This window comes from Genypterus blacodes, unplaced genomic scaffold (genome assembly GCF_046128005.1).
Source record: "Genypterus blacodes isolate CSIRO-AG114 ecotype Tasmania unplaced genomic scaffold, CSIRO-AGI_Gbla_v1 ptg000067l_1, whole genome shotgun sequence".
Lineage (NCBI taxonomy): Eukaryota > Metazoa > Chordata > Actinopteri > Ophidiiformes > Ophidiidae > Genypterus > Genypterus blacodes.
The window spans coordinates 8,783,034-8,806,873 of record NW_027466879.1 but is presented as its reverse complement, the minus strand read 5'-3'; the positions used below and the strand labels follow the sequence as shown (position 1 = coordinate 8,806,873).

The 23,840-nt window shown below is 41.7% G+C and overlaps 2 protein-coding genes across 4 annotated transcripts; both read right to left on the bottom strand.

Moving 5' to 3' along the window:
- Positions 1-77: 77 nt before the first annotated feature.
- LOC143004567 (paired amphipathic helix protein Sin3a-like) lies at positions 78-13,973 on the bottom strand. 2 transcript variants are annotated; one of them, XM_076155563.1, is made up of 21 exons: positions 13,787-13,973; positions 10,505-10,724; positions 10,204-10,395; positions 9,864-9,970; positions 9,390-9,705; positions 9,018-9,266; positions 8,696-8,848; positions 8,405-8,560; positions 8,179-8,265; positions 7,906-8,024; positions 7,592-7,817; positions 7,387-7,503; positions 6,529-6,767; positions 6,235-6,418; positions 5,498-6,077; positions 5,180-5,349; positions 4,902-5,075; positions 4,470-4,562; positions 4,074-4,168; positions 1,751-1,949; positions 78-1,626 (listed from the first exon to the last, which is right to left on the bottom strand). In XM_076155563.1, exons 2-21 carry the CDS (start codon positions 10,700-10,702, stop codon positions 1,408-1,410), a joined length of 3,873 nt encoding a protein of 1,290 aa, XP_076011678.1. In that variant the 5' UTR covers positions 10,703-10,724; positions 13,787-13,973; the 3' UTR covers positions 78-1,407. The 2 variants fall into 2 exon arrangements, with proteins under 2 accessions (XP_076011678.1, XP_076011679.1); XM_076155564.1 differs by lacking the exons at positions 78-1,626; positions 1,751-1,949 and adding exons at positions 1,959-2,325; positions 2,500-2,524.
- A 710-nt stretch (positions 13,974-14,683) lies between these two features.
- LOC143005043 (uncharacterized) lies at positions 14,684-23,759 on the bottom strand. Of its 2 annotated transcripts, none has more exons than XM_076156280.1 (16): positions 23,620-23,759; positions 23,394-23,451; positions 22,422-22,618; positions 21,375-21,565; positions 20,435-20,539; positions 20,144-20,282; positions 19,587-19,737; positions 19,035-19,167; positions 18,502-18,654; positions 17,968-18,005; positions 17,851-17,880; positions 17,590-17,756; positions 16,872-17,308; positions 16,470-16,569; positions 15,654-16,062; positions 14,684-15,381 (listed from the first exon to the last, which is right to left on the bottom strand). In XM_076156280.1, exons 3-16 carry the CDS (start codon positions 22,551-22,553, stop codon positions 15,299-15,301), a joined length of 2,268 nt encoding a protein of 755 aa, XP_076012395.1. In that variant the 5' UTR covers positions 22,554-22,618; positions 23,394-23,451; positions 23,620-23,759; the 3' UTR covers positions 14,684-15,298. The 2 variants fall into 2 exon arrangements, with proteins under 2 accessions (XP_076012395.1, XP_076012394.1); XM_076156279.1 differs by having other exon boundaries at positions 22,422-22,588.
- Positions 23,760-23,840: the final 81 nt, after the last annotated feature.

Below are 23,840 nucleotides of genomic sequence, written 5' to 3'. Positions count from 1 at the left end.
TAGATTCCCATGTAGATCTTGGAAGAGCAATGCTTGTATCCACAGACCAGAGATTGATCATATTCCACCACGTGACATTAGCTGACCTCCCGTGTTTTAAGGAAATATAACATTCACATTTCACAAACAAGTAGCTTTGATGAACCGCTGAAGAATTATTGCTTTCTTGTCTTCTTCCTAAAACTTTACACTAGTCACATGGTTGACATTCACATGCAGGGCCGACCACACACCTGCTAGAGTTCGCTGTCATCACTGGGCAAAAAACTTTAACACAAACAACGGACAGATTCACAAGAGTAAACTGACAGTGCCGTTCGGACTTCGGCGCTATGAAAAACAAAACGTGTGAATTTAGAAAAGCTGCTGCTGCTGCTGGGTGCTTGGCTACATTCAATCACCTTAAAACCACAAATCATAGTGACGCCACAGAGTGAAGGTAGGAAGTGAGTAGACAGAACTGTCTCTAAACATATTTTTTAAAAAAAGGGTTGTTTCCAAGAAAATGGAAACGGTTCCAAACAAAGAACTGAAGGAGAACAAGTTCAACGGACTACAAAACGAAAAAAACACGTCTCTAGTTATCGTCCTTTGGTAAAAACAAACAAAAAAACAGTTAAAACGTTTGCATGTTCTTAGGAAACTTCTCTGTAACCTCGAGCTAAAGATTGAGACTAAAGAGTTTTTAACACTACACATCAATGAACATCTCTAATAAAAAAAACAAAATCTAGATATAAACATCATATTTACACGTGTTTGGGCGGTCAAAAACCTACGCTACTGTCCTGGCATTGCACCGACGCCAGGCTGCCACCCAGCAGGTACCAGCAGTTGGAGATATATATAGGAAAACATTTACAGGCTATACAATTTTACAGCTGGAAGCCAGAATCGTCTCTATGTCCCCCCCCTCCACGCACACACACACTTTCACAGAGGTAAGATTTTTGTTCTTGCTACTCAATGAGAAAAGCTGAGGTTGTCTCAACAAACTGAAAATGTTTTATTCATTTGACTCGAAGCCATGAAATGCTGAAGTGTGTATTTTGCTTCAAAAGGGGAATTTCTCCCAAGGAACTGTTTTCTCTCTCTCCCTCTTCATCTCATGGAGAAATAGGCATTGCATTGTTTGATGGGATTGCTAAGATGTCTTGCCAATCAATTGACCAAAACGGCTGCAAAGCTTTAGTTTCAAACACATTAAACACGCAATGAGTCATTTCTGACACACTTCAGAAATCCACATGCAAGTAAAAGATGGACTGAAGTTCACCTCAAATTTTGGCAACTTCATTCGGTAACAAAAGTTCACATAAGAATATATTTTCAACCATTAGTGGCAGTTTGTTGTGTGAAGCTGCTCACTGCAACACTTTTCCCTTTTGATGACACACAGACTGCTGACTACAGTGTCCTGTACTTCACCCTGTACTTGTTAACGTTGAGATAATGGAGAACCTCAGGGTTACAGGTGGTGGTGCAGGGCAACAAACCCTCCAGTCCGTCTCCCATCAGCCACTTGCGGGTGTGGGCTGCCATGTCGGCGGTCACGTTCTCCTTGGCCCAGGCGTCCACGCGGGCGTGAAAGCGTCTGTGCAGGCGAGTGTTGACCAGCTGGTGAGACTGGGAAAAAAAACATATATTTAAATCATTCCGACAATGTTGCAAGTCTGAATCTGACGAGCAAACTGTACAGACATTTACTATCTGAACATGCCATTATGTAGAAATGCCTGCCTCTGCTTACCTGATGAGCCCGTGTGAGCGCCGTGTGCCTGTACATGTAGTCCTCCGATTTGCAGACATACACCATCTTGTAGGAGTTGAGTTTGAACATGCAGAGGTCGTCATTGCCCTCCTGCGACTTGTCAGAGGGACCCTTCGTCATCCTCTCTTGCTGTAGTCGTTCCCATCCTCTCTGGCACTTCCTTATCTTTCTCAAATTCCTGATGACGAGAAGAGATTGAGAGTAATGAAGAATATTGTCTCACCTCCCGTACACAAAGAGTCCAGTGCATCATGTTTACAGGGAAAGTTCACACAAATTTCTGAAATCTGTCAACTGTTTAATGTTTATTCAACATACTATACTGTATGACGTCATCATCTTATATTGACAATATGTGCTGTGTATTCTTAGGGCCCAAGGGATGTGCTCAGTCATTTTTACAGACGCTCTTGACGATCTGACAGTAAAAAAACTTATTACCAAATTTGAAAGGACTGTCCCTTTAAACAAATATTTTTTTTAAACCCATGCAAAGCAACTCACCGAGTAACAGAATTAGATAGGGAGTCAAATCATTCGTGGGAAATGTGGATCTATAAGAGCAGCAGAGGCAGCAGTAGTAATATTTTTTGTACAGTGCACATCCAGGGAACACTGTTGTCTTGTTCAATTGTTAATATTCTTGGCAAACAATTGATTCAGATTTTGAGCAGGCATTAAAAAATGGAAATCACCCCGCTTGAATGAAAGTGTTAAATTGTACTTACCACTGAGGGTACAGGTGAGCGAGGACTGAAACCATGAAGCAAAATTTGCATTCAGGGCTCCACTTAAAAGACATGACAGTCAGGCCAATTTCAAAATAAAATGTGAGAAACAATCAGTACAAAATGTCGCTGCCAGATTAGATAGCATTCCAAATGTATGAGGTAAAGATAGTTTGAAATGCACAAACTTTCACTGACAATGTACAGAGTGTTATGATCATGCAATGGAACCCTGACACAATTGGAAGAAGTTGCTTGATTTTCACAGCCAAGGGGCCACAAAGTGTTCTGACTTCCTGTACTGCTGACCTCTCATAGATTTGATGAGAAACAAAAAAAAGAATATGTGGGTGAGCCCAATGATAAATCATAGTCTGGTGCCAGATTTATGCAATGGGTTAAGTAAGAAACGTGATTTTGTTTGGTTGTTTTTGAGAAGCCTATTGAAATGTTTATGGAAATGGACAGCCGTCTCAAAAAAAACAAAAAAACTCCAACAAGCACCAACAATCAAAAAGGTGGAGCGGCTCGATGTGCGACACTCATCTTGGGCTTTAAGACAAAGCGGACACAACCGCTCCTCCATGCACAGCTCTGAGGTGTCAGGAAAGAAATACACCATATGAACATACAGTTCAGATAGTCATTTTATTGACAAGGCCCACTACCCTGTACAAGTGTTCAGATAATGTGCTCCACCAGAGTTTTTGAAAACCTCACCAACAACAAAAAAAAAAAAATCATTTGGAGTTCACCCTTTCCACCGCAAAATTATTACAAACATAATACTAATAAGTATATCACACATTCAAACAAATAGACAGTATAACATTTAGACTTGTAAACAGTGATTAAGTCACATACAGGACAACTGGTTTTCATACAATCTCCAACAAAAGGGCATGATAAGCTATAAAAGAACACAATGTCACTAAGGAGCTTTCGTCTCTCAGTCTCAGGTCAAAGACATGATAGAAAAGTGGGACATAAAATGACAAAAGTCAGAACCCATGTGTTTTTACCATCATTTTTTTTTAAGCACTCAAAAACACCATTGAACCGAATAAAATGGGAATAATCAAAGCAACGCCAATTAGTTTCTGTCTTCTAGGTTGGAAATTTGAAAACTATAATTCCTTCAATACATTTTTAAAAACCCTTAATATTAATAAATAAGAGTCCCATGAAAAAGGAACTGAATCAATGTATAAATAAATTGCCTTTTTTAAAAGAATGGCCATGTAAAGTGCAATCTTCAATGAGTTGCAAAGTTCAGAAACTGAATGACGTTCACAGCCAATGAGATTCGTTCCAGACAGGAGGGCAAACGAGCATTTCAGCATTTCAATGGAGCCGTTACCTTTACAACCATTGCCATTTCTGGCCATTTGACATAAAGCTGAATTGTTATATCCAGGGAACGCTTTCCATGTCAGCTTGTGCAAAGATGGCACTGGCTTTAACTCTAAAAAACGAGTTGTATTTGGCAGCTGGTTTTGGCTTGTCAGTGGAATAGCTGCTTGGCTGACAAGAGCCTGAGTGCCAACAAGAGCAAGACATGTCTGACGCCTCACCTGGGGAGGAACACGGGCTTCTGGGCCAGGTGCTCGCGCAGCTCTGGGGATGCAGAGTCAGAGTTCAGGTATCTGCCTACGTAGTCTGTCCATCTCTGTTGGGGGGGACAGTTGAAATTTAAATAAATGAAGAAAGATTGTCACCCAAGAAATCAACATGAGCGTCATCATCAAAGGCAGATATGTTTTAAATGACTGTCTTTCTTTTAGAGCAGAAGTCATACTGCACGCTGAATTCTTTTGCCTTTTTAGGGACAACTCTAGCAAACAATGACCATTCTGACCAGATCACTGGAGGCGTTTTAGTCTCATATTGATCAAACGTATCGTCAGTCAGTTCATTCCTAGATCCCTGCACTGTGAACTACACAAACTTCAGAAATCAAAGAGCCTCACCTCTGCCTCAGCTGGCTCGTCGGAGTTCTCCTCCTCTGTGTCCATCAGCTCCAGAGCCAAACTCACAGCTCCTTGACTCTTCACAAACATCACCTTGATAGAACAGAGGGCAATGAGAAACAGAAGCAGAGCAGAAATGAATGTAAGCAGGTTGTGTTCAAGGCAGGCTGATTCATTAGTGAAGGGTAGGCCGGGTTGAAGTTTACAAAACATAATTTATGACTTTATGACTGGAAACAAGCAGTGTGTGATATCCGTCAGACGCACACACACTGGTTTCCCTCAGTGAGCTCTCATATTGTGATATACTGGCTGATAAGGATGAGTAGTCTGATAAATAAAAATGATTGAGCGTACATTGTACAAAAACACAATGAAAACAATAAATCACACATAAACAACAACTGAGTAAAACACAATATGCGTTTGTACCTTGAAGCAGTTCTCATCTGACATAAGCTGCTCCGCCTTGCGCTGATAGAGCCCTTCTGCCGAGGCCCTGGATGTCTGTGTTGACAACGTTCCCCCGGTGGATTTATTGGCACTTTCAGCCAGATAAAGGTCTGTCACACCTGCACAGACATCATCGCTCACAAGGTGCTGGAGCTGTGAAGGAAATAGGTTAAGTACAACAGCTCTGTGCGAATCAGCGAAGCTTGAACTTCCTTGTTGTTCCAACTCCTTCGTAGGTGCCGAATGCCTTCACTCACCTGCCGAACAATGCTCTGGATGAGTTTGTCCATGGTGAAAGCGATGTAGGCGTTGATTGTAAACATTTCCCTCAAAGAGTCCTCGTACAGCGACGGCTCCATGTTTCCGTCCAAAAGATTTCGCACCATTTCCAGGAAGACTGAGTAATAATCCTCCACCTCAACCTCCACTGCAATTAAGTTAGCAAACACAGCAGTTAAAGGGTTAAAGAGTGAGGAAATTAACTCAGCCACAAAATAAAGATCACCAAGTTTGAATAGTCAAATAAACAATAGGTTAGTGGGGTCAAACTCTGTATAATGAAGGAATTGACTTACTTGGTTCTTTCATCCTAAGTTGGATTGCTGGATTTTCATTTTTCTCCCGTTTAAGACCCAGGACTTCATTCTCCCAGTCTCGTTCGTGGGAATCCTCCTCGATCTGCTTCTCAGCTTGCTCATAGATGCGTAGCAAACGTGAGCAGAGAATGTGATGAAGTCGAAGAAAAATATACCAGTAGTTGTTGACGAAGAAGAGATTGTAGGCCTCGTCTGACCCTCGCAGCTTCTGAGCTGCTGTGCCGCTGAACAGGAGCTTCGACTTTGAGGAGTTGTTGCCTGGCAGGCCGTTGTGCTTTTTGGTGCCTACTTGATCCATATCTTCCTCTTCCTCCTCTTCCTCCTCCTCTTCCGCATCAGAGAGCTCACCTCGTCGTGCAAACAGCATGTCGGGTATAAAGTGGTGGATGATCTGTTTGATCTTATACTTGTCTTCTTTCTGAATGCCCACCTGTCTTTTGACATGGTGGATGATCAGAGCAGCAGCATCCTCCATGATCTGGCTGTCATCATAGGTCAGGGTCATGTGTGGCCCGCTGGATGGAGGTGTGGCATTTTCCTCTGACGCTCGCTCCTGGCGCTACAGGACAAAAGCAGATGTCATAGTTACTCCATGTGTGCCTGTGTGTTCAGGGGATGATAGTGATAAGTGTGTTTCTGGTTTATCTATCTTTGTGCATGTTTTTAGTTGATTGCCAATCATGTTAGATGTTACTACCTACAGAACGTTTCCTTACCTCATCATACAGCGTCTCAATCTCATTGAGTAATGTCTTTGAGCGGAACACTTTGGTGTCATTTTGCTTGAAGTTGATGCCTTGGTGGTCGAGTGACTTCAGGTAATACTTCTCATTCTGTTCCCGCCAGATTTTGTTGAAGCCTCTCTGAGCTTCTCTCCATTCCTCCTCCTTTATTTTTAACCTTAAAAGAGGGACAATAAAGGGGTTACACAATCTGAAGTTGGTCATTGAAACTTGACGAAGAATGAAGCTCTGACCATGAAACCAAGATCAAGAAATCACGGTCCTCACCTCTTGAGCACTATGGGGATACACACAACTGGATTCCTCTTGAGTCCGTCAATGATGTCATGAGCCTTGTCACCGTATATCCTCTGAATAGCCTTACGGTGGATCACCTCAGAGGAGCCGCCCAGTGTGTTGTCCAACTTGAAGCGTAGCTGCTCGTCGGCAGACATGCGCGAGAGCTTCCGCTGTATCGTCTCCAGGACTTGAATTGTGGCAAGGTTGGTTTCCAAGACAACATCCAGCTAAAGGGGGCAGTATCACAGTCAAGATGTAGGAAATCAGTTCAATCTGCTCATGGCAACACAAGCATAGTAATAATAAAGTACGCAACACAGTGGGTTTTTATCAAAGTCTTACATCAAAACATGTTTTCTCTGAACTAAATTGAAACTGACAAAAGTAATTGGCACCCACCATTCTTTAATCCATATTTAATAGAACTGACACTTTTGATTTGCCTTCTATGGAACATATGATTTTCAAGTATAGAAAACCAAATTAAATGGCCTGGATAAAATGATTGAAACCCCTTACCAATGTGACATTTCAAGCTGACTAATTTCTTTCTTTCCAAGGATTCATTTCAATCTTATAAATCAGTCATTCAAGACAAAGGTTCACCTGGAGTAAAGAATGGTGGATGGTTACTTTTGTGCGTGTCGGCTTATATCAGAGAACTTTTTATTTTGAGGAGAACTTTTTATTTTGAGGGTACCAACACTTTTTATGTCTGAATATAATTTATCATACACATTATGGATAGAGGTGTTGGCAGTGACGCAACGGTCTAATGAAGAGAGAATATCAACTTTATTACATTTAAGTTGACCTAGACTGGAGGCCTTTCAATCCATCACTCACCTCAAAGCGCTCATCTTCACATCTGTATATGTGCTCCTCGTACTGAGTCTTCTTTGAGCTGACAAATGTAGAATCCTCAGACCATGAGGGGAATGATACCCAAGTGTCATTCAGAACCTGCAACAGGATATGAACTTTAATTCAGCATTGTCAATTTGATTGGTTAACGTTTTTTAACTGTTGGCAATAAGCAGTCTGAACTTGCCTCTCTGCAAAGTGGTGTCCTCCCTGTGCACTTGGGCTGCTGGTAGCTCTTGGGCAGTGCTCTATAGCTGGACCCTAGCCTCTTGCAGGAAGCATAATCAATCTCCATGGCGATGCCCTCTGTTGCTCGCTCCTTGGGGAAACCCTCAATGTGGCACGACTCTCCGTGGCTCGACTCTCGGTAGCCCAGGAAGTTTTTAAACCATGTAAAAAGCTCTGGGAATTTTCTGTAAAATTGCACCATAATTGATGTGAACTCAGATATTCTCAACCAGCATTCCACATGTAGGTGTGTGTGTCCATGCATATGCTCACCCAAAGAACGGGATGACTAACTGCACCAGCTCTGCACGGGAAATGACTTCCTGGTTGAAGATGTGCAAACACCGCAGGAAGTTGTCATATGCCTCAGAGCTGCGAAGGGCCTTCTTCACCTGTTACAACGTTTTCAGTGATGCCAAAAAAAAAAAAAAATCCATCAGTTTCAAGCCAGTGAAATTACCCTTAAAAGGGATTTGTAACACCATCACCATTCTGTACAAAATCACCTTAGTTTCCCTATATAACTATAATTACAACAATACCAACCTTCTCAAAGAACAAAGTTTCAGTGCTGGTGCTGTGTTTGCTGACTTCAGCCATTGCGTGGTCTTTTCCCATCATTTTTGGTTTCTTCTGCAAGTGTGATAAAAAAACCCCATGAAATACAAAATACTGGTTTATTCCACTTTTTTGTACTTTTATAAAAAGAAGCGAGAAGAAAGAAGAGAGTCACAGAATATCCTTAACAGTCAAAATGGAGCGGGGTGTGTACCTTGATAGGAGGTGATGATCCCACTCCAGGGGGTCTCCTGATTGGCAGGCCATTCTGGTTCAGCCTCTGTTTGTTGTTCAGCAATGGTCTCTTTACTGTGCCGCCATGATCATTACGCACAGAATCTGCCCTGTCTGGTGCAACTTTGGCCAGCAGCTAGGGGGGGGGAGTATTACACCACATCATCATCATCATCATAGCAAAACCATACCACAGTACACCAGAGGTAATGTATATAAAAGCAATTCATCAGGTCTGTCTAATAAGGGATGACATTAGTCTCAGACTCACCACTGAGCTGTTTGCATCAGGTAAGAACTGTCCAAACTCTGACAGGAGGTCCTCCTGGTTTTTGAAGAGCTTTGCCACCTGAGCATAGACCTCCTGCTCAGTCAGTGCTGGGGTGTAGTTGCCACCGGCCTCTTTAGCATTACGTTGTTCCTTCTGGAAAGTTTATGATTAAAAAAAGAGAGAAAGAGGATGTTGAGACTAATGGTGTGCACATCCCATTTTTATACAGTAAAACAAACGTTATGTCATGTTAAGAACTGTACGTGTGTATTAGGCTATACACACACAAATTTGGATATAGAAAAAAAACATTTGCTGCTACCTGGTAGGTATGTAGGATTTCCAAAAATGCTTTGTAGATGTCTGGCTGCCCCTGGAATCGATTCTTGATCTTGTTGACATAGTTTATGGCATGGTTGAACTCCACCGGCTGGTTGTTCTGGAGAGGAGGCCCAGATGGCGTGCTGCTAACTGGAGTGTGGGACTGGACTGAAGGAGAGCGGGGTGAGGCGTATGACGGGATCGATGGGTTGGGCTGGCTGGTGGGGGTCACCGCTGGAGACTGCATTATCTGTTAGGAACAAAGGATAAGTGACGGGCCTGAATACTAACATTTATTAAGTTCATATTCAATTCAGTGTTCAAATGAGTCTTGTGATCAATATTTTTCCCAGTAAACAAAGTAACCATTTACCTTGCTGGTTTTTGCTGGGGCAGGTTGGGCGGCTATCAGTGGGGCGGTGGTAGTGTGAGGGCCAGCGTGTGGCACGATGTGGTGCTGGTGGTGGCTGGAAGGCTGGCTTGACACTCCGCTCACAGGGATGTTTTGGACAGAAATACCTTGAGGAGTGATGTAGTGGATCTGTCCCGGCGTGGTGACGTTGACCAGATCATTGGTTTGAACCTCAATCTTATAGCCAGGCGGCAAGAAAGTGTTGAAACCCATAATGAGGTCGGGATGACCTTTAAACAGCTGGGACACGCGACTGATCACCCCAGGAGTGTCGATGCTGTAGTGACAGAATAGATGAGAATAATTGAGTATTGGATTCATCTTCAAATCTTAGCATACAGAAATAAAGCATTAATATGCTGGTTTTCAGCGCAGACATCTAGGCTATGAATCAAATATCATTAAAATGGGCCTGAATGTCAAATTAGAAATTACCTCTGTGACTTGAACTCTTTCATTATATCCAGGAAATCATTATAAACTTGTGGCTGGTTCCCAAACTGCAGCTTCACTTGATCCAGATAGGACAAGGCATCTTCAACCTAGAGTAAGTGAAAAAGACACAGCTAAGGATCAAACTGAAAGAGAGATTAACAAGTGCCATACATTCTATAACCAGTAAATGTTGCATCAAATATGAATACAGTTAACTTGATTAGTTTTGCTCCAATTTAACAGACAATTCCAAGTTCATACATCGACACACTATTAGCTTCCTTTATTGAAGATATGGCAAAATCTGGGTTTTTCCTTTTTTATCTTCATAGAGCTTTACCTTCAGTCTCTGAAACTGCTGCTGTCCTTGGGGTGAAGTCATGGGTGTGGATGGCTGAACATGACTTTGGACAAGCGCAGGGCCCTGGGACTGAACTGCTAGGTTGTGTGAGTGGGGCCCAACATGATGTCCAGCACTACTACCGTTATGTCCGTGTCCTTGTCCACTTGTGTTTTGAGGCATTGTAGGAACCTTTTTTTTTTTAAGAAAAAACATTGCAATTTTAAGAATGATAAAAGTTAAAACAGCACCTTCTCCTGAGGTTGATGTTCATGTCAGCTACACTGAAAGAAGCACATACCTGGTAGCCCTGAGGGATTGAATACTGAATTCCAGTTGAGGGCTGCATGTTGTCCGTGGCTGCCTCTATCACAGCTGGGGCCGGGGCTAGGACCCGGTGTTGGAAGCTCTCTGCAGTACCTGGAACGGGGAGATGACGAGGTTGCTGCGGCTGCTGGGATGCAAATATTGGCTCCTGGTCGTCCACACGCCTCTTCATTGTATATACATACTCAAAGGGGCTAAAGAAAAGAAGCACAGTGTGACAGTTAAACAGCATCCCATGGTAGAATTGGGTTTTACACTTACTAATGATGTCAAAAGTATGAACCAAATGTTTCCCAAAATCTGACCCCCCCTGGACCAGATGACCAGTATGGCACATCTATACGTGAGGTCGCAAGAAGGTTTGCATGTCTCCCAGCAGTCTCAAGAGCATGGAGGAGATACCAGGAGATGGGCTGTTACTCAAGGAGGGCTGAACAGGGCCCTAAACAGGGACATCGACCTAGGACCAGGACCGGTATCTGCTTCATGTTGCAAGGAGGAACAAGAGGAGCACTGCCAGAGCCCCACAAAATAACCTTCAGCAGGCTAACATGTGTGCATGTTTTGACCAAACTGTCAGAAACAGACTCCATGGGGGTGGCATGAGGGCCTGATGTCCTCTAGTGGGACATGTGCTCAAAGCTCAGCACTGTGCAACTCAATTGGCATTTGCCACAGAACACCAGAATAGGCATGTCCACCATTGGTGTTCCGTTCTCTTCATTAATGAGAGCAGGTTCACACTGAGCACGTGACGGTTGTGAAAGAGTCTGGACACGCCGTGGTGAACGTAATGCTGTAATATCATCAGGCGTGACCAGTTTGGTGTTGGGTCAGTGATGGTCTAGAAAGGCATATCCTTGAAGGGTCGCTCAGACCTCCATGTCATAGCCAGCGGTAACCTGACTGCTGTTAGGCGCTGCATGATGACGATTTCAGTACCCAACAGCAGTCAGTTGCGTTTAATATCCTTGAAGTCTAACTGACTTGGTGTTATAATTAGGGGTGGGGTGAGGCGTCGACGTAAATCGACTACTCGATTACGCACATACGTCGCATTTGCATAACCGTGCACTAACATGTCATTAATGACGTAAGATAACTGAGCCAGGTGAAGCACGCACGCAACCGGAGAACAAGCACCAGCGAAAAAAATCCCACTGTCTAGAGTGAAAGCATCGCAGAGCGCGTTGTCAAGGCGACAGCACTTTGTATCCCCACCCACCAAGCGTGAGACACTAGCACAGGGGCGGCGAAAACGCGGCTCGCGGGCCGCACGTGGCTCTTTGGCGGCTGACGTGATGAAGCGCAAACTGACCTGCGTCTCCCCCCTATCCCCCGACTGGTCGTGGAGCAAACTGACCTGCGTCTCAGGTATTTTTGTTGTTGACCGCAGTTTGCGATCCATCAATTTTACTTGAACTGAATAAACAATATGTTGGATTGTAAAACGGAGATTATCAGACAAAAGGTGGCTAGTTGTGGGGTAACTGCAAATCTTTGTTACATTTGTTTGTTTTCAAGAGAAGATGATTGAAGAAAATATAGAAATATTAATGAGATAAGATATTTATTTTGGGAGAATCATTGTTATATTGCGTAACAAATGCTGTATAATCTATTGACTAACCGACTAATCGAAAAAATTATCTGTAGATTACTCGTTAAAAAAATAATCGTTAGGTGCAGCCCTAGTTATAATTGTTATTTAACTAAACTGCTCAGGAAATTAAGGGCACACTTAAACATCACAGTATATCTTCAACGTCAGACACTTGTTTACAACACAGCAAATATAAAATATAAAAACTTATTGACCTTGTTTGCTTACATTTAGCACAAACAAATGCCGTTTTTATTTAAATTTTCTCTTTTTAATTATGTCCTCAAACAGTACACTTCTTGCTAAGAGTCTCAGAATGTATCAATCGCACACGTTCAATGAATCGGAATGTGAATTTTAAAATGACTTTAATAACCTATATCTTAAAGAAGGTATCAAATAATTGAACGATGTAAATACAGTGTTAAACCTTTTTGTTTTTTTTTGTTTTCTCCGTGAAAATGAAAATCTACACGTTTTTCAAAATAAAAGCTGGTTGCAGACGTTCCCTACCCACACGTCACAGCATTTAGTCATCGGAGAGGAGACATTGTGCCTCGCTCCGTTCGCCGCCGTGCACCAATTCGGGAGAACACGGTGGTTGAACAACATACGGCACTCGAGTCGCTCAGCTCGCATCGCATCCAGCTTCAACGGTCTTTACCGAAATGAGAAACAAATGTGACGCTGTTTCAACTGGCCGAGTGCAGCTACAGAAGGGCTAACAATAGCTAGCTGCCGACAGTGAAACGTTTACAAGCAGGCAGGCGCTGTCTCATCCCCTCCCCCTCCTCTGCGAACACCGACGCCATCCGTGTTTCACTGCGACCGCCGCATCTGATGGTCTCTCTCTTTAGCGCTCGTCTTTGTTCGAAGTTATCTTTCGAGTCAACTTAGAAACCCTTTCGTAAAGCCTACTTGGCAGGAAAAAAACCCTGCGTGAAAGTCGTGTGATCGCTGACCGGGCTTAGTTAACTGGACTCTTCACTGCCCGATGAGCAGGACACATTCACTGCTCGCGACATTTCGAGAAGATGGTGAAAATCGAAAGACCACACTTCCCAATAGTTAGCGCGACAGCCACCTACTAGCCTGATCCTCGTTCGACTACACGGAGTTACGAACTAGCGTAGTTTTGTAGGTTATGCCAGGTAGTTAGCTTTATTAACACTGGGACGGAGCAAGCTAGCTAGCTAACCAGCTATGGCTAGCTGCCACATAACGTCGCCACTAACTGTGCGGGAAGTTCAGCCGTAAATCATTATGCTCACTTCGCTGCCCATAACATGTCCCATAACAGCCCCGCCACACACAATCGAATTAAAACTGTGAACGATAAATGTTTGACAGATCGATGTGTTTGCCGTTAGCCTCTTAGCTAAATCATGGTCGCCGCTCATAGCTGGCTAGCCTCAATTAGAAAGATTAGCTTGCCCAACTTCTTGACGCGGCAAGCTAATGTACTCACTATTCACACCTAACAAGTTATTTTACCGGAAGACAAGCCTGTTAAGTCATCAAAGAGACACAACTCGTATTACTTCGCTTGTTAATATTCTGGACAATGTTATGTAGCTAACTAAATGCTACGTTAGCACAACAACCAACCATACTTGCACTGACAGTCTCCAGCTAACTAGCTAGTTAACTTACCTCGCAGGACTGCGACCAGCAACAACTTGACAAACCCGAGCAATGGGCCCACAACCAATACACCGCTGCTCTTACGGTCACTCGGCCGCGACAAGATGTGAACTTGTGCGAATTAATCGCAAATAGAAATGTCAAAATGCAACGGCCCTTAAAGCTACGTCGCTAACAACAATGTATGTATGAAGTGGTGTTCCTGAACATAAGAGGCGTGGCTTCGATGAAGGCGGGCTAGTCTCCTCCCAATCTATCATACGATTGGTCAGTTATTCAGCATGAAAACAAATACAGTAAAGGCGACTGTTGACTGTATGGTCACAGTTGGTGCACATTTATCTGAGTGCAGTCTGATCCAAACTCTTAAGAAGAGTTCTGTCACCACCACACTTTTGTTGAAGTGTATTATGAGATACCAGTTGTTATTTTGAGAACATTTCTCATTGTCATTTTTGGGCTACTAAATTAGGAGATTTAGGAGATGAAGTTATAATTGTGTGGGGAAAACACAATGAGACAAATGTGGTAGATTTGTCGTGAAAATATTTTGACCCCCTCCATATCCATATTGATGTTGTTTGATGGGTCATAGGCCCTTGTCAGTCACATTTCCTTATAATCATCCAAAATGCCAACAGGGCACTGCAGGGCAGAAATGGGTTTCCACACCACAGCCAGTCTACACCACTGTTCCCATGTTGATCTTCTGACAAACTTTAGATGAATTATAGCACATTGGATCAACTGAAACCTGGATCATGGTTAATGGTAAAAAAAATATGTAAATAATCTGTTGCAGATTCAAATCTATTGAACATCTGACCCGGTGACAGCAGGAAAACCAAAACATTTACTCATAGTACAAGAGGCTTGAACACACATTAAATGAATAAACAAAATGGGTCAACTATAATCTTAGTTTAATTTAATCCTTGTGGTTTCAACCCACTCCATCTGAATGTAAGATAATACTATTTGCAACAAAATAGATTAATAAATACATGTAACTCAGTGGGCATAAACCAGTTTATTAATACAATTCAATGATTTTATTACAGAGTTTAAGAAATGGCCACACACTGTACATATAGATTATTTTCTGGATGGTGTGGACTGAATAGATAGAACATCTAGCATATTTTTTTCCATTTTAAGTTCAAATGAGCAGTGAATACAAAACAAGTGTTCATTGTTCTCAACCTTCTCCTTTGTACAAACATCTGAGAAATAAAGCCTAGTATGGGTTAACCCCTAACCTGTTTAGTGTGATCCCTCATCTGTGTCACATCTTTAGTGTCCAATTGCTGATATTAGTGGATTGAGAAGCTAAAGGAAAGCAGAAAGTTTAATGTGAGCCAAGCAGCCAATGTTATATTAATTGTGGTGTCTTCCCCTTTAATTTCTTCTCTGAAAAAGCCCAAAATATATACAGTTTTTATGTGTAGGATTCAATTTATAAAAATATCAAAGGAACAAATGCTGTGTTATTTTCTGACTGATCTTCACCATCAAATGTATTCAGCAAAGGACAATGTTGTGCAGAAAAATGCTAATGGAGCCCAGCATCAGTCCGACAGCCATAACTGATGCCTTTTCTGGAGCTACAGGACAGAAGAGAATAAAATGTTAATGTTGTGCATTTATGGGTAGAGCATTGAAAAATATCTTTTCAATAAGCTCTGATTTCCTTCATGGTGTAAAAAAACTGTGTTATCATAAACAACCCCGTCATTTTATACCTATGTCATTATTAAAGATATCATATCATTATCATAACTACAAATATTAGTTATGTAATACAGCATTGGAAAATAGTTATAACCTAAGCAGATACTTGATAAAATCTCTTCAGAAATAAATAAATGCATCTTACCATTGGAGGTGGTGGTGGTGACTGTAGCAGTGGTGGCGACTGTAGCGGTGGTGGCAGTGGTGGCAGCGGTAGGAGTGGTAGCAGTGGTAGCAGTTGTAGCAGTTGTAGCAGTGGTAGCAGTGGTGGCAGTGGTAGCAGTGGTGGCAGTGGTGGCAGTGGTGGCAGTGGTAGCAGTGGTAGCAGTGGTAGCAGTGGTAGAGGCACCAGGCACTGCTTTGGTTGGTGCAGCTAGGTCCTGTCCAACTATGATGGCTCTAATGTTAAGGGGTCCTGACTGGACAATGTAGCTTTTGGTGAATACACTGTGAATCAGATTTGTTGTACTGGCGCGGGATCTTGAACACAGATCGGGGCACTTTTGGGAAGCCAGCATGGCAATGCAGAGATTCACCGTACACTTCAGGTACATCTGCCCAACACACAATGAAGCAATTGTTAACTATCACACACAAAAGACTGGTTGATAAAATGACACATTTGGTCAGTATTTTAGCTTGAAGAATGGAAATATGGCAATAAAAAGGCAGATTTCAATTTAGTGTTAATCCTCAGGAATCCTCAGGAAAAGTCAAAGTCAAGATTGTTTATTGCTTTATACTTTCTTGAACCAAGAAGTTATTTGTATAATGCAAGAAACATTAATGTTAGACTTTCATCCTTGTGTTCAAAATGTGCCTGACTTGACCTAATTTGGGCTAAATCCTGTGAACAGTTTGAGCATTTGAATGCGTCAAACTGGACTAGAATCTGTATTTAAGTACTGTAAGGCAAAAGACCTAAAAGACAAGCAGTTTAAAACGGTGTTTGAGGACAGACCTCTGTTTCCATGGGCCCCAACATCCCCAGGTTAATACGGTACACTTTGTTGCTGCCTGGAGTTTCAATAACCTCTATTAAGCCCTGGGAAGCTGCACACCTGAGAGAAAATAATGAATTTCATATAAGGTAATCTCTGCAGAAAAAGCCAATAATTTCTTTCAGACTATCTAATCATTTTAATGATAGTGATTATTTGAATCATCTATTAACTGATGAGTTGATTAATCCATTAGTATATAATGTCAATAAATTGTGACAAAAGTCCTTCAGAAGTTAAAGGAATGTCTTCAAAATGCTTAATGTTTCCCTAAACAATAGTTGAAAATCCAAAGGGGTTCACGACTCAAACTAAACAGAGAGGAGGTCTTATTCATGCCAAAGTTGTTGATTTTTACTCACCCATGCTCCAGAATGGGAACGGACTGGCTAAAGTTTTCTGTCTTTGATTCTGCGCATTCGCTCACAATCAGCTCAGCTCGTTCCACAGTGCAATTGGACATCAAATGTAGGTCCAGCTTGTCAACTGTACGTGGAGTACGCAACCTGGAGTAAGTAACGGTGGAAGTGTTGATGCTGGTGGAACTGATGGAAAACACATCTCTCCTCGCTCGATCTGACGACGAATCCTCTTTCGGGATGTGAAACTCCATCCAAAATCTAACCTCACCAAAGGTCTCTTTCTCTGAGGGCATGAGGAGATTATTGTGTGGTCCCCTGGCCTGGACTCCTGGGATCCGACAGGCCAGAGGGAGGATGAGGGAGGGTCGGCGGTTGACCACAGTGTAGGGACGCACACTCTGCAAGGTGTTGGTGTAAATGATCTCTGTGGCAGAGTGCTTAAAGACAGAGGTGGACAGATGAGGAAACCTTTAGTTGCAGTTCAGTGATCAGTTTCATGTGAGGTTTGGCCCTAATATTAGTCATATACTGTACCTAACATTAACTCAATGATGATGTATACACTACAGGTCATGAAAGCAATTTTGTTTCCTACAATTTTGTAATTTAAAGAAATTAAAGAAAGTAAAGAAAAAAACTATTTTCATGTGCAGAGACACATTTACCTCTTTAAAACCTCCTCAGTGTCTGAAAATATGTTCCGAATGAAGGACATTACCACTGTCTTGGTGCCACAGCCATTCAGAGGGATGAGTGCTTTCACATAAGTGTCATTATAGCTGACAGGACAGGTGGGGCTGTTGAGCTGAAGTTCTGCCAGGTTGATGTTCTTCATTGTGGCCACAGGGAGCAACAGTGACATCGTTGTGTTGTCACAAGAAAGTTCTACAAGCAGATAGACAGTGGGTACAATGATAATTAAACAGCATTTGAATCACACATGACACTTATGTACTATAGACAGTTTCTTGCTTTCAACCTGTTCCATTAGGTAGACTCCTCATTTCCCCTGGAAAGGAAAATACAAGCTAGTTTTAATAATCAGTGCATCTCTTCATGTGTATATATTAAGTTTGTAGCAAGCTGAAGCTCTTACTTTGGAACAACCAAATACACCTGGGCTTTGACTGCAAGCTGTGAAGACGAGATGTTCAAATCAGAACACATAAGATCACATTCAGCAGCTGGTGACAATAACATCACATGTGACATGTTAACTAGTTAACAGATACTTATTTCTACATGCTACAGCACATGCAGTCTAACTTCATTTACGCACTCTTTCTGTTTTTGCAGAATTGTTGTAATATAATTATTGTAAAAGTATATGCAGAAGATATTATGAAATAGAGAAACCAAATGTATCAGGTTTATCATTTGTATCAAATGTTCAAATGCACTTTTGTATTGTGATGCTTCAAAAATGTCATTAAGTAGATTATGCTCTAGTCTAGGGGTTACAGTTTTGATGAGTGAACTAATTAGAATAGATTTAATGACATCAAATTAAATATCCTACCCAACCTCAGCTTGTGGGAGCAGCGATCTACACTTTACTCTACTACATACAAAGCCCATGAAGACCCTCAGTGGGAATCAAACTGCTAACCCCGGCAACATAAGCACTCACCTTTGGGTATTCACAACAAAGCAGATGGGCAAAAGACGGGTCAAGTTGTTTTCAGTGCGGACCCAAGCCATGGACATGACGGCCACCTGGCCCAGTGATCTGACCTGAGATGTGTAGATTTCAGGGGGGCCAACCACTGCAACCTCTGAAACACTGCAAAGACACAGAAACCTCACTGACAATCAGCACCGTCTGATGATACAATACAGCTGTCAAATAACAAATTCATTTATTAAACATTATGTGCATATTTATCTGCTTGAATCTAAAAGTGTTTAAAAAAGTCCTCTTGATTAATTAGCATATAATGATGTGCAATATCCATCATGCTGAGAGGGAAGGGTTTTTCTTGCTGTAACGTGGGAATCAAAGGGCACATTTTCCTCTATTGTACCCCAGGCCATAACTGGAAAAAATAACATTTAACCTCTTGGGACCCTTTCAACATTCAACAAAACTACAGCCTACAATCACATTTATGTAAAACTCTGTGTGCATAGACAGCTGTAGGTAAAGAAGCCTGCTGAGCGCACCTCTCCTGCTCAGAGATGAACTGGACGGTCAGGTCAGTCTGTCCATAAGGCAGAACAAACATTGTTGTGTCCTCCGCGGGGGTTTGACCTGCTGCCACTGGTTCATGACTGCAGTTGAAGGACGCCTTCTCCACTAGGGGGCACACAAGGAAGCATTTTTATAACATCAAAAACTTATATCAAATGCAGCAATAATAAAGAAAAGCAGGTCTTAGATCATACTTTCTGAAGATATCTAGATGTTTTGGTTTGATAAATGGCGGTTCCATCTTATTTCATAATGAAGGTGTTATTAAGACTATAATCCATGACATCACAAGCAGTAGAGGACAGGAGAAAAAGTGCATCAAAGAATGTAGGGATCCAACAGATGTGGAAACATTCTTTAAGCAAACAGTTTTAAATATTTTATAATGTTTGTTGACGGTGTCAAAAAACAAAAAATGCAATCTAAGGCTATTACCTCCACCAAGGAACACCTTCAGACCCTTTAACTCAATTTAAGGAGTACATAGGCAGCAGAAATGCCTGCCATTACAATTACAGACTCACCAGTGAGCGAAAGGTGCACCGGGACAGCACTGAGTGGGTTCATTTTGCCGATTTGTCTCATTTTGGGGACAGGAATTGTGTCTTCGGCCATCAGGTAGATGTAATACTGCCCAACCGATGCTTCTCCAGTGAATGACAACATACATGTTTCCTAGTAAAAGATGTTGTGACAATTCAAGATTTCACAAACCAATGTGATGGAACAAGACAAGCCATGGACAAGTCCTGTAATAGCCTACAATATGTTAGATGTGATCATATACATTCAAGACCGGAAACGGTATTGATTCTACGTTTCAAAATGTAACCACTTTTAGGATTCTATGTGTTAATAATTATTTATCTTTATTTCTAGGGAAATTCTAGTTTCTATTGGTCCTTTCTACATTAGGTGTTCTTAAACAACTGTAAACAATAGGTTAAACATTAGGTTAGGTAAGTTATTTTACTGTCTTTTTGGAAATTTCATTGTGTGTTTGCGGGAAACACTAATGTTACAGAAAAATAAAACACAACACTGAGCTAGTGACTAAGTGTACACACGGCTTCAGACTCACCTCATTAAGTTCAATGAATGAGTGCTGAGGGCAGTCGAGACACTCTCCCTGGTCAGCACGAGCAAAGCGACAGCGCACCTTGTCCCCGTCCAGGTCTTTAACAGCCAGATGAATGTCTTGAGGGCAGTTCACACGACCTCTGCACCGATAACAAGACAGACAGCATCGCACACAAAGACACAGGAAATCAGATCAACAATCGAAGTTATAATAACAACGGAAAAAACACAGAGATATGGTTGCCTGTGTGTGTGTGTGTGTGTGTGTGTGTGTGTATTTGAGTGTGTTTACCTTATAGGAGGTGGGAGTGCAACGAAAGGGGGGTGGTTGAGTCTTCCACTGTTGGCCCGGACTGTTGGTCCTGCTTTCAGTGATACATAAACTTCCTCGCTGGACCTTTGTGTTGAAAAGAGAAATGTTTGAAAATCGCATCAATGTCAAAATGTAGTTCTACATCAATAATATCTTAAACTAGAAGATGACGTTAATTGGAAATGAACTCACAGACCATACCATACAGTCTAACACGCAAACAGTGACATACTTCAATTAAAGAATCACATCACTATGAATCACTGTATACTGGTTAAAGACTCAGGCACTAAGCAGGTGATCAGCCATGACGTGGAACTCTTATCTTCCCTTTAATAGTTTCAGTGACTGCTGCCAAAAATGCTTCCCCATTTGCTAGCCTGACTTGTGGTGTGCCACAAGGTTCTACTCTGATCCTATTTGGCTTGACTTGTACTGTACATGCTCTATAAAGTAAGTGAAGTATTTTCACGATTGAACTGTTGCCCTACATTCATCTGAGAAAGAAACAAGGATTGAAAAATTAATGTCACCATTTCCAGAAATGTAGTAGGCAAGTTACAAGAACCAAGGAATTTCAGTGTGGGAAAAAACTGGTGCCAGACTTCCAGGTGTAGAATTTTCAATGAGGAAGCCTAATGCAGCCCGATTTACTGTTGCTGATTCATACATAAACGGTATGGCTCCTTTGCAAGAGTAAAGAACAATCTTAAGACTACATTTCCACAAGTTTGCTTGTCAATAAGGGTCAACTGAGATAAATAAAAAGAGAAAATAGATGGCCTCCCTTAAGAACATCATTGAACTGAACATGTTAGCATTCTTGTCCACAAAACACCACAAAATATGAACAATCTCTCAAACTATGACAAAGCAAAAGAAAAGTTATATCATATTTGTTGTGGACAAAGTTTCATACCCCAAATTCACTTTGGCATTGTAGTTACTGGGGACATTTTTCTGCCACTGGCGCACACACCAACCAGAGTTTGGTTTCATGCCTGTCAATGGTGAAGAAGTTGGGTAGGTCACGCAGTCCTCCCCTTCAGCACACAGGCCGGTGAGAGCAGGACAAGGATTAGGAGCGATGACGGTGAAATGAGCTCTCACCTGCAGTAAGAAGAATGTAAAAAACTTTTCTTCATGTATAGTGACTGCTAAACAAGTCAGAATGCATGGAAAGTTAATCTATTAAAATGTGCTTAATGTAAAGCCAACTAAACTCATTATGTACTATAAACTTTAGCCTACCCAACCAAAAGATATTGCATTTGTAAACATTGTATTGTATAGTTCCTAGTTTCATCGTAGAAAATAGCACACTGAAATCTGACATTTTTCAAAACACATTTTCAGTTAAATAACAGGGTGCAGAAATTGTGGCCCAAGTTAAGAGACTACATATGAAAAGTAGACATTACACGGAAATTTCACGCATCTTCTTTCACAACTATAATTGGACAGCCTGTGTTTGTTGAATTCGGTTGGTCGAAGTTGCAACGAGCACCATTCCTCCAATCGCAAAAGATAATAATGCAATGTTCCTCCTTGCCACTCCGTCTGCCAAGCTCTTCAGGACCATAAAAGGCTAGATGTGCGGTTAGATTTAATGTAAAACTCTGAGAAGATGTAAAACACAGCAATCCTTTATATTTTACAAAACAGTATACAACGAAAAAATGGCTGCCTAATCCTCAATCCACTCTGCACCACACACAAGGTGGAGGAAGGAGGACCAGGGGGGGCTGGGTGTAATAGCTAGGTCTGTGGTGAAGTGGGAAACTAGGGGAAAACCCCCCATAACACATGTAAAACAACATGTGGGCACTGACTCATTCGTAACTATAGTTGTTACGATTAATGAGTGGATGAGTTCATTGTCGTCTCTGGTGTCACTTTCCTTAAGGGTTAAGACATTTGGACCTTGTGGCTTTGTTTGTGAATTAAAAAAACAAACAATCCTCACCGTTTTCCCTCCATCGCTGCTTTGGGGTACAACATGAACAGCCATCCCCAGAGAAGAAGCTTCACAGAGTGGGCCAAACCAGAACAGGGTCAGGCCCTGTAACAGGACCCTCAGTATGAATGTGTCAAGCATCTTAGCTCCTCATTCAGTTGGCATGCTTGAGTGACCTGGAAAGACACATAGGAAGGTGTAGCAGTCTATAGGAAGGGAGATTTACAATGGAGAGCAAGTCAAACATGAGCAGATTGAACTATGATCACATACCACAAGTAAAGAAGATGTTTTACAGATACTACTTTTTAATTCAAGACCTATAGCATAATGAGGCTTTGTATTATCTGAAACAAAGCTGCCATTGGGCCACAAAGAGGGAGAAGATGTTGTTTGGAGGATGTTGAACAAATGCGAAATGCAAAAGAGACGCATTATGTTTGCTGACGCACGTACTGTATGTTACAAACACACACCTGTGCAATCCTAGCTATTCCTGGTACAAGATCCACACCTTAACAGGTTTTATAAATTAATGTGTGAGAATATGCAGGTATGTATATGGTGCTAGTAAGAACTGTGAGGGCAGTGGCCAGTCATGTCGAGTTTATTTGTATAGCACAAGGGCCCACATAGGAAAGTTCCCCCACTCAGTCTAAGGTATTTTGTCCAATTTACATGAAATGATGTGATTTCAGGACATTATCAGGTTGTGCATTAAACAATTAACCAACTTGGAAGTCTGCTTTCAGTTACTGTGCATGTTAAGAGTTAAGTCAAATCTCTGAATAACTGGAAAGATTTAAATAAGGATTGACTGAGCTGTTGTCATTGAGTGAGTTTGATGGTCAGGTATGCTGAAACAACACAGCGTTTGTAGTACAGCTCTATACAAATCTCAATTTAAATAAATAATATTCTCATAGTTGATGTTGCTGCTCTATAACCGTAGTCAAACGATTATAAGAAACTGAATCATACCTTTTGTTGCGGATGTATGGTTGAATGAGAAGCTTCGTTACAAGTGCGTGCTCAGTCACTGAAAGGTATTGGAGGGAAGCATGTCAATAAAGAATTCGTTACAGTCCTAACTTGTATTAACATAACATTCTGCCTGCTTAAGAGCTGCTATACAGCCTAAAACATCAACCTGGAAATCAAAGATATCCACTGTACTACTTTATATATTACATATATGTGACATTACCTTTGACAGCACCACTTGTCACCCACAAAGTTCCAACTTGTGTTGAGTTGTGTTGAGGAAAGAGTTCCTCTTTCCAGTAGAAACACGATGTTTATCCTAAGAGGCCAACTTTGGTTGTGCGCTAAGGACGGGCTTAACTTAATTTTAGCCGAGAAAGAATGAAGTTAAACTGGCAGGACCAGTCTCACAACCAGGATTCACAGGGCTGAGAAATGGTGTGG